This window comes from Syngnathus scovelli, chromosome 17, assembly GCF_024217435.2.
Source record: "Syngnathus scovelli strain Florida chromosome 17, RoL_Ssco_1.2, whole genome shotgun sequence".
NCBI lineage: Eukaryota > Metazoa > Chordata > Actinopteri > Syngnathiformes > Syngnathidae > Syngnathus > Syngnathus scovelli.
The window spans coordinates 8,406,694-8,417,211 of NC_090863.1; the positions used below are offsets into that span (position 1 = coordinate 8,406,694).

The following is a 10,518-nucleotide window of genomic DNA, read 5'->3' on the forward strand; positions in this document are numbered from 1 at the left end:
ATCGACGGTAATATGTTGCGCAAGTGTGAATACATTAGATATTAAATAAAATATATTAACATATTACTATCTTGAAATAATGTGCAGTTCTGCAAATCGTTCATAATTTTTCATCATACGTTTATATTTTTTTATATGTTTACCATATTTAAATCATTTTAACGTTTCGGGTATTGTAATAATAAAATTTAAAAAAGCAATTTTAGCACTCGTAATCCGAGGACAACGAGCGTTAATCCTCGGGGGGCTTCCACTAACAAAATTCCCCCTTGCATTCTCGTCGTCGGTTTATACAATCGTTTTTGGGGGAAAATACAAATCGCTTATTAAGATGTGAAACGGCGTCGTTTTTAGCTGAATTTAGCAGAGTTGCATTGAGGTCACTTCTGCTGTGGCTGCCTGAATTCCCCCCTTTGTGTTTACACATCCGGGTTTTCCCAGCTCGCAGCCCCCCGCTCCCCATTTCGAAGCCATTTTGGACACACATCACACTAACATGCACGTAAACCCCGGACGACCTCGCGACGCAGCGCCGCCAACCGCACCGCTCTCCACGCTTGTTCACCGCCAGAAAGAACGATAAACGCACATTTCTCCTTCCACGTTCTTTTTTCTCAAGCCATGCGGGATTAAACGAGCCAGCCGGCGGCCCGACTAATCTGCCCCCTCCGTCTTTTCTTCTCGGTGGTGGTGGTGGTTGTTGGTGGTGTGGTGGCGGCGGCGCTTACAAGCCGCGAAAGGCTTTAGCTCGGAGGGGGGCCTGCGGTCGGTTTGACTCTGCCGGTGCTGAGGGGTGGATGTGCGGGACGGAACCAAAACGCCGGACCTCTGTGGTGGTGCTTTTTAAAGACGGAACATGTCTTTCTCGTGGCTGACTTGTTCACTTCTGCTGGGAACTTTATGCGCAGGTAAGCGGCCGCTAGGGGCTAGCTCCCACCATAGACAATGTCACCTATTCGAGTGTTTATTTAAACTTTTATCCACATATTTATCTTGTAAGTACCTCCCACCGTCCGCGTGTTACTCAATTCTTTGTGTGTCAAATGTTAACGTCGGTTATATTTCAAATAAATGCTCGAAAGTGTGCTTTGTGACAAAAGGTGCTGCGTGCTAAAACTGTTGCGTTCGATGCCTTTTGTGAGCCCAGGGCAGGAATAGAAAGCAGCAGCTGCAGCAACATCCCGAAACCTTATATGCTCCATAACACTTTTTACCCAACAACAACAAAAAGAGAGGAAGCGTTTTTCCCCAAACATAAAAATTAAAAAAAGGCTTAATCGATCCATTCGAACAGACAATAGAAATACAACAAAGTGAAATTGCACAAGGGGCCTCAGTTTGTCCTCCCCCCACAGCTTTCAATAACGTGACTCCACAACGTGGGCTTGCTCTCTGACCTTCTTTATTATTTTGGAACATACGGCCTCCCCTCAAACCCCCCGCCCCCCTTTTCTCGTTTAGAATGACAATAAAATGTCTACTCAGCTGCCCCCCTTTCATATATGCATCTGTCTGCGTTTGTGTCTGTGTGCCACGCTGCCATTTTCCTTCTTATATGATTTGTAGATTAATGTTATAGTAAGCTGCTTCCTCTAGAATCCATGTTGTGGGAAGTGACAGAAGGTGGGAGGGAGGGTGTGAGCGAGGGATATTGTAGTAAAAGTCCTCTCCATAACGTGGCAACCAATATGGGCTGCATGGAGCATCATCCTGTCGTGTTTCCCCCCACCCGTACCTTCTTTAAAGGTAATATTTCGAAGTATTTGAAGTCCATTGTTTGCTGCTGGACATCTAAATGTGTGTGAGTAGTGGGGGCATAACTGGGGGAGGGGCAGTCTCCTACAGAAAAGGATTTAAAGATACAGGTTCTATTTTTTTCCCCTGATAACGAAGCTATTCTCGCTTGGCATACGTTTACATCTCCCTTTTCTGTGTGAGAACAATGGATGACAAATTGTATTCATCATTTTTCAACTGGTGTTGTACAAAACATTTTTGCAAAGCATACAGTTGCATATTTTTGTTTTGTGGAAACGGTGAAAACAGTAGCGTCGTGTTATGTAGAAAATACTTGTCGTGCAATGTCAATTTTAACACCAGCATGGGAGGAGTGACGGTATTTAAAAGTTTACTCCCAGGTATGGATTTATGCTTTGCAAAAGTGCAAAGAAAACATTTTAGTTGTTTAGGTGTGGCATAAATGCAGCCCCATTAAAGCACATTGAGATGAGTGTAGAAATTGCCCCATCATAAAGTAAGTGAATTTAATATTTATTAGTGACTGCTCTACTTTTCAGTCATTTTGATTTTTGAGCGGGTTTTACTAATGTTGATGATCATTAAAGTCTTTCTACAACAGATTTGTAAATAGATTTTGATATTCATTGGTATGTCCAAAAATGAAAAGAAAACACATTTTTCAAAGTTGTGATGTCAAATCCAAGTCAATATACAGCACAGGCAGGATGTACAGTGAAGTATGTACTCAAGGGGGGTAAATCCGAGTCCGTGTTTATCTCGTGAAGCGTCTGGCGTGTTCCTGTTATGTTTTGTTTTGGAGCTAATTAAAAGTCTAAAGAGATCTTTTAAGCGAGGCGGATTATTGGGTGGCAACTTCCGAGCCCCTGTGGAACGCCTGAAGTTGGCGGCACGCCAAAGCGATAAGTCTCAGATGTTTCCTATGCGACCCGTCCATCCGTACTTATTTCTGCTTTGCGAGATTGCTTACTGTCTGGTCTGTTGTGGTATCTCAACAGGGTACAGCGTGGGCGAGGCGGAGACACGCGAGTGTGTGTTCTACAATGACAATTGGCGCGCCGAAAAGACCAACCAGAGCGGCTACGAGCGCTGCGACGACAAGGACAAAGACAAGGACAAGCGGCTGCACTGCTACGCCTCCTGGCTCAACTCCTCAGGGACTATCAAGCTGGTGAAGAAAGGCTGCTGGCTGGACGATTTCAACTGCTATGACAGGTGAGTCGCACCGTCAACTTTTACCACCTGATGCTCACAATTACGGCCTGCCGATTCGGAAATGTTCCCGCCAAATTTGTCGAACGGCAACCAGTCGTAAGCCCCTTTCACGATGCTCATCAAAGATGGAAAGATGACGATGCCATGTCGTTACATGATAAGCCCTCGTGCCAATTTTCACGCAGTGGCACATTTCCAGCGTTTTGGTTTGCTGGCATCCATCCAGATGGGGCAGCCCCCAAACGAATCTGCTGGCCGCACGTTGAACTCCTTTCAAATGTACGCGTCCGACGGGATTGGAGTTGAACACAGCATGACTGTGTATTCATGTGATTAGCATTTCTGTCAGTTGGTAAGTGTCCAAAGTAAATACCCGCCATGCACATAGCAATGTAAGTTCACCGCCATGTACATAGATAGAAAACGCCAGCTTTAAATAATTCAGTGTTGCATAATGTACGCCGTGAGAGCGGGAGAACATGCTGAGGCGACATGAAAGCTGTTTTCATAATCTGGTTTTGAAAATATTGGGGTCAGGTCTCAATTAGACACGGGTGGATATGTACATACGCAGAGATTTGTGTGTGCAAAATAACGTTCAGTAGCTTGCATCGCTTCCTCATCCGATTTTGCGGGTTTTGCTGCGCGAGTTAATCGCGGATTTTGTGACTGTAGAAAAAATAAGTGTCACTAGGTCATTATTAGGATGTTGTTGGTTTTGATGGAGAGTCTGGAAAAAATATAGAATTTGAGGCTGCACCTGCACTGGACCCTTCTCGATTGCAGCTGAAGAATGGAGATGCTTCTTTTTTTTTTTTTTTTCTCTTCACAAAGCAACGGGTTAAAAATGCAAAAGGTTGTTCAATGACACTAGAGGGAAGGAACAAATAATCATATCTCTTGTCGTTCTCTACCGTGTATTCGCCGCTATTTAAAAATAGCAGCGATCGTCCTCTCAACCACTAACACAAGTGTGTGTGTGTTTATGTGTGTGTCATCCCGTGGCTTCAGGCAAGAGTGCGTCTCCATGGACGAGAACCCTCAGGTCTTCTTCTGCTGCTGCGAGGGCAACTACTGCAACAAGCGCTTCACCCACCTCCCCGACTTGATCGGCATCGGCAACCGAGGTGGGCAGCCAACCTGGCGGAAAATAGCTCTCGCGTTAACGCAAAGGACATGTTATATATATGTATATATACCTGTGTACACAAGTTTTGCTCTTGGGATGATGTGCTCCAGTTCAATATGAATGTTAACGTGCCACATAGATATAAAACACATCAGAGTGAAGCCACAAGGTAAATTCAATTTACAGATGCTAAATACACTCATCGCAATAATGGTCATTTGAAAGATTAGCAACAAACGGCAGACACTTTGTTGCAGTCAATTATTGTTTCCCTAATGCAATACTGATGATTTGGATCATTTGGCGTGTTTATAATCATCAATGGCGTTTTCCCCCCACGCAGTGAAAATCCGGCCTCCGCCCCGAGTGCCGTCTATGCTGAATGTGCTCGTCTACTCCCTGCTGCCGCTCTGCGTGCTCTCCTTGGCAATCATCTTGGCTCTGTGGATGTACCGTCACCGTAAGCCCCCCTACGGCCACGTGGACCTGAGCGAGGTAAGACAGGATTTTGTCTCTCGCGGTAACCCCCCTGCAGACGACCCTAATCAGTATTGAAGATATTGAAAATCAAAAATGTCTTTGTTTGTGCCTTAGGACCCTGGACCCACCCCTCCATCGCCCCTGGTGGGCCTTAAACCGCTGCAGCTGCTGGAAATCAAAGCCAGGGGGCGCTTTGGTTGCGTTTGGAAAGCCCAGTTCATGAGCGAATACGTAGCAGTCAAGGTCTTCCCCGTACAGGTGGGTCAACGCTTTTGCGCCTTAAACTCAGATTGAAAGTTGACATCCCCCTCATTGTTGTTGCACAGGATAAGCAGTCGTGGCAAAACGAGCGGGACATCTTCCTGACACCGGGCATGCGGCACGAGAACCTCCTGCGCTATATTGCCGCTGAGAAGCACGGCAGCAACCTGGAGACAGAACTGTGGCTCATCACCGAGTTCCACGAAAGAGTGAGAATTCATAGTCTATTTAATGTCAGCTATACTTGTAAGTCGCCTATGTGCCGGCCTGGCCAGACCTTCCGTGTGTGCTCCGATATTGACGGAGGCCTTTTGTTTACCCCTGGAAAATGGCATCGCTGCTTTTATTAAAAGCGCAGTTTTATTAGATTCTGGTCAGGATATATTACAGATTTTTTTCTTGCCTTTTGTGGAGCCATAATACCCATTTTTGTTTAATTAGCTACAAGCTACTTGGTATCTAAAGCTAATGCATACAGGAAACATTCTATATTTATGATATGAAAAAAAATATATCTCGTGTCACCTCTTTCACACTCCTGTTGTTTTGTTTCAGGGTTCACTGACAGACCACCTCAAGGGGAACACTGTGACCTGGGGGGAGCTGTGCCTCATAGCCGAGACCATGTCCCGCGGCTTAGCCTACCTCCACGAGGACATTCCCAGCAACAAGGGAGAAGAGCCCAAACCCACCATCGCGCACAGGTAGGCGCAAAAAAGATAACGGCTGAGAAAATGTCTTGTCATGGGGTCAGCCGGTGACCGTTACTTTCTCATCAGGGATTTCAAGAGTAAGAATGTCATGCTCCGAAACGACCTGACCGCAATCATCGGAGACTTTGGGCTCGCTGTGTGCTTTGAACCAGGGAAACCTCCAGGAGACACTCATGGGCAGGTAATAAAAAAAAAACAGACCGCCACTCTATATTTGAAATAATGATAACCAAATTTTTACTTTACACCCCCGCCCTTTTTTTTTTTTTTTTTTTTACCCACCTACTTGGAACACACCATTTTCCTGCAATCTAGGCTCTAATAGCTCTCAAACCGTCAGCTCAAGTTAAAAATTGCTCCCGTAGCAGTGAATGCAGTGACCCAGTAAAAGCCAAGTGAATCATCGGCACGGAGACGAGGCTCACATGCTAACCCAACCGAAACACGTTTGCCGCATGTCAGACACCAGCCCGCCCCGTGTGCCGTCAGCCTCACACACTTACACTACTAGCTTACCTTCCGCTTACTTTGACAGAGCCTTGTGTTAGAAAATAGCCACGTTAAACCTGTATCTAACTTCCAACTTGTGCTTCCACCAGGTGGGTACGCGACGCTACATGGCACCCGAGGTGCTGGAGGGAGCCATCAACTTCCAACGAGACGCCTTCCTGAGGATCGACATGTACGCCATGGGTCTGGTGCTGTGGGAACTGGTGTCGCGCTGCAGCGACATTGAGGGTAGGTCCATCTGAAATGGCTGTAACAGTTAAGACGTGGGACTCAATTCTTCTGTTCCAATGTCCCTCTCAGGTACCGTGAGTGAATACCTTCTGCCGTTTGAAGACGAAATAGGGCAGCATCCCACCCTAGAGGATCTGCAGGATGTGGTCGTGCACAAGAAAATGCGCCCAGCCATCAAAGACTGTTGGCTAAAACATCCTGTGAGTATTTTTTTATGAAAATGACTTATGCAAAAGCAAAAAAAAATGACATGAGTACCTTAACGTCTCGCTCGCAGGGTCTGAGCCAACTGAGCGAGACCATCGAGGAATGCTGGGACCACGATGCCGAGGCCCGCCTGTCGGCCTGCTGCGTGGAGGAGCGCATCAGCCAGATCGCCAGGACCACCGGCAGCACTACCTCAGATGGCCCCGTCTCCATCGTTACGTCGCTCACCAACGAGGACCTACCTCCCAAAGAGTCCAGTACCTGAACACAGACAGTGCTCCTCACATTTTTTTATTTTATTTTTTCAAACCCAAACTCAGCGGATCTCGGTGAATATTTAATAACATGCAGCTGCTATTTTATCCCCAACACTGGTATTTTTTTTTTTCTTTCTGGGGTGTCGGATTTTATTAACACATCCACCTGCTGTAGTTTGGACGTAGTATATAAGCTATACGACAGGCAACACTCTAAGTCGGTATTACCTCATGTATTGTTTTGCGTTAATTACCTCATTATTTTTTAAACGTTTTTTAGTTGTTTGTTTTATTTTTTTAAACTTTTCTCCCCACCCCCTTTCCCCCGTCAAGTGAACTTTTAAGCTCCAAAACCTCTGGAGGATTTTGAGACTGTTAGAACAAAATAGATTCATCTTCCTCAGGGGTCGACGAAGCTTCTCTAATTTTTGAAAGAAATTCTTCAAAGCGTGCTCCCCTACTTTTCAAACCTGTGAATGCCTCCCTCCCAACGGAAAAGTTAAGGAAAAAAAACAAAAACAGACAATATATATAAATATATATATAATGGAGCACAGTGGGTTTTATCAAGCTAAAATGGGTGCTGGACTTGTTTGGAGATTTTAGGGACACCGTGTGGTCCCGCGGGGAACTACCTCTCAGGTATCCAATAGGCTTCTTTGGTTGTGCGTGTGTGTGTGTGTGTGTGTGTGATTATCTTCTAATGCGAGAGGGAGAGCCAAGCTAGCTGTCATTATGGACTTGTTCCCCGTTCTAATGAGGATTTTTTTTTTTTTTTTATTCATTCGCATTGTTTTTGTCTGTAAAGTTTTGCCAGTGCCGGGGGCATTGACAAATGTTGTCTGGAGTTGCAATGTTACACATTTTGAGCTGTTGTGTGTGAGTGCGATTAATGATCATGCAGTTAAGCATGAAATGAGTCATATCCTGGCCATAATGTTTGAAAAAGTGGATGTTTTGATTACACTGAAAAAATTGTAATATTAGCCTTTTATTTTTTTAAGAACAGTGCAGTGAGAATCATGAACCAGTGTGCAAACCTATAATTGTTTAATCCCAAATGCAACAAAAACGTATCAGGCCCAAAATTCAAAATTATTTTTAAGTTTGATATTCAAAAATTAAAAAGCAGTTATAGCCACATTGTACGTAAACTAATAATGATCATCTAAATTGGTCACAGTTCAGAGGGGGTTTGATTCCACCTCCGGTCCTCTCTATGGATTTTGCACGTTCTACCCATGATGATTGATTGATGAATGATTTCCACTTTCAACAAAAACATAACAGCCGGGATATGACCCATTTTTTGCTGCACGTTCGCGTTTCTAAGTGAGAACAGCCGACCCGGCCGCCATACTTGAGTACAAGCAACATGTCTGTTTCTGTGTTTTCTCTCGACGCGTCGAACGGACTCGCTCAAGTCAGTCGTTTGTCCCCGGGTACCTCAGTCCTTCACGTACATCTCACCGGGAGATCTCAAAACGGTTGCCTTTTTTTCGTCTCTCGCCGATGCAATGCCATGCAGTGGCAGTCGCCGCGGTTGCGTACGTGCTGTCATACGAACACGAGTACCATACGTTTTTGAATGTCCGTTTTTATGCTGCTCTGACTATTCCAGGACTCTCAAGGATTTGTATTCTTAGCGTGCTCTAGAACCATCAGTGATGTGACACGAGGCTAACGTTCTGTTCTTGTAGTTGTTCGTGTGTGCGTGCGTGTGTTTAATGATGATGATGAAGGGGTGAGCCCTCAAGCTGCTTCCTCTCCTCCAAGACTGACCTCAGATCTTCTGAACAAGTACCTCAGGCTTTTTTTTTTCTACATGTACATGGACTTGTGTTCTTAAGATGTATTTGATTGTGTGTTTTATTTTTAAGAAAAATACTCTAGTCCAGATGGTTTAATGTTGTCGGACGGGCCTCCTTGTGTTGAGATTTTTAATTACTTTTCATTTCAAAGAAAGTTGTTTTAATTTAACTTTTTTTAAGGAAAACTATTTTACTGTTTGTTTTGTTAACCATAGCCCCAGCAGTTGTCACACTGTCCACAAAAAATGGAAAAAAAAGACACAGATTGTTGTAAATACACTCTGGACGCAATGTTTTTGATTTGTTTTGTAAGGAAAAAGATTCCCTGTTCTAAATGTTTTTTAAAGGGGTTCTATATATACAGCAATTAAGGCCAAAACTACCAAATGTTTAAATTCTCTAGACAAATATTAATTATTATGAGTTGACAACCATCTGAATGGTTCCTTCCTTAGCTGAAACAATAGAACTTTCCGGCCCCTTTAAAATCCGAGTCCTACCCAATATTTTAGCAAGCCAGATGTACAAAAATGTGCTGTTGCCACATCCTGAACAAATACAGTACATGTAAAACACAACAGCCTGCATGATATTGGAAAAGGGTTATAGAGGTACTTTAAAAAAATACATTTAGTAATGGACCTTCCACAAATTAAAAAAAAGATAATTTTGGCCTTAACTGTATGTAAAAGCAAAAGGTAAGATTCCCGATGCTTTTGAACCCCCCACAGTATTACCTCTAAATAAACTCATAACCTGCCGATGAGACGTTCAGACGTGCTAGTTTAGACATGTGGTGCTGTGCAAAGATGGTGACTTTCTTATCATTTCTGTAAAAAAAAAAAAAAAAGAAGTGCTCTGTCATGTGTTCTCTGGTCGTGGTGGGGGTATAACTGTACAAAAAAAAAAAGTTTAACTTTGGGGGATTTTTTTTTTTATATAATGCTGAACGATTGATGTGCACAGTGGAGTGTGTGTATGAGCCGAGGGTCCAGCAATATATCTAACACAGCAATAGTCATTTGAATATCATTTGATGGTCACCTAGCTGTGTGTGCAACAACGACCCCCAGTCCCACCCTACCGGTCCACCCAGGTGCTTTCAATGCCCCCTCTCCCCCCAAAAAATCACCTCCAGTTCTTCTGACCTCTTACCTCACACAGTACCTCTGTAACTTAGCGTCATCTGTAAAAAGAACAAAAATAATGAAGTGAGCCAGTAAGAGCAAGAGTGAGCCAACTCCTTTTTGGCCGCCTTTAATGGACGGAAGTTGAAAAGAAATTCTATCAAGAATGCAAGATGGGAAATAACACTCAACCCAACCTGAAAAACACGCAGCGCAATAATGGGCTGCTGCTCTGGAACTAAGCTTGAGTTGGGCTTGTATTCACACTGTTCATTTCTGATCTTAAAAAAGGGCCGGACTTGGCCCACTCTAGTTCAAAATTGCTCAATTTTTTTTTTTCATGATTCTTAATATCTATGTGAAAGCAAAGAATGTCCTTGTTCTAGTGTGAATGATGAGATTTTTCCCCGTTGATGTGATGATTCCTGTGCGAAAATGTATGATTTTTGTCTTGGAAAATGCGTAGGGAAAAAAATAGATGACATCTTTTTGTATATAAAAAAATAAAATACAAATGCAAATGATGCGAGTCTTTTGTCATCATCCTCTTTATTATGAAATAAGCACACCCAACACAACTTGCTTAAGGCATCTTTGTATAATTACTCTTGTATTGCATTCTTGCGGTGTACTAATGTGGATATACAAAAGAAAACAAACCACACGTTTCTGAATCGCCTCTGAGGCCCGGGTGCGCTTGACACCTTTGCACACTAGGTGGCAGCATGAGCAACACAAACTACCCAAATTTAAATCTCAAGAGTTGTTAACCATACTTTTTGATAAATCATGTCATTGTTTAGGTTTATTTTAAAAAAG

General features: G+C 43.6%; 1 protein-coding gene across 1 annotated transcript; it reads left to right on the forward strand.

Annotated features, from left to right (window-relative positions):
* The first annotated feature begins 453 nt into the window (after positions 1–453).
* On the forward strand, positions 454–10,223 carry LOC125985173 (activin receptor type-2B). The gene is made up of 11 exons (XM_049747795.1): positions 454–908; positions 2,757–2,973; positions 3,985–4,100; positions 4,446–4,597; positions 4,697–4,840; positions 4,909–5,052; positions 5,399–5,547; positions 5,623–5,737; positions 6,156–6,294; positions 6,367–6,497; positions 6,575–10,223. Exons 1-11 carry the CDS (start codon positions 857–859, stop codon positions 6,767–6,769), a joined length of 1,554 nt encoding a protein of 517 aa, XP_049603752.1. The 5' UTR covers positions 454–856; the 3' UTR covers positions 6,770–10,223.
* The last annotated feature ends 295 nt before the right edge of the window (positions 10,224–10,518 follow it).

Excerpts from the sequence above, each read along its gene's own strand:
- LOC125985173 (XM_049747795.1), top strand. The coding sequence starts at position 857 with ATGTCTTTCTCGTGGCTGACTTGTTCACTTCTGCTGGGAACTTTATGC. Across the intron at positions 909-2,756 it reads GCTGGGAACTTTATGCGCAG|GGTACAGCGTGGGCGAGGCG; the intron begins GTAAGCGGCCGC and ends GTATCTCAACAG. Across the intron at positions 5,053-5,398 it reads TCACCGAGTTCCACGAAAGA|GGTTCACTGACAGACCACCT; the intron begins GTGAGAATTCAT and ends GTTTTGTTTCAG.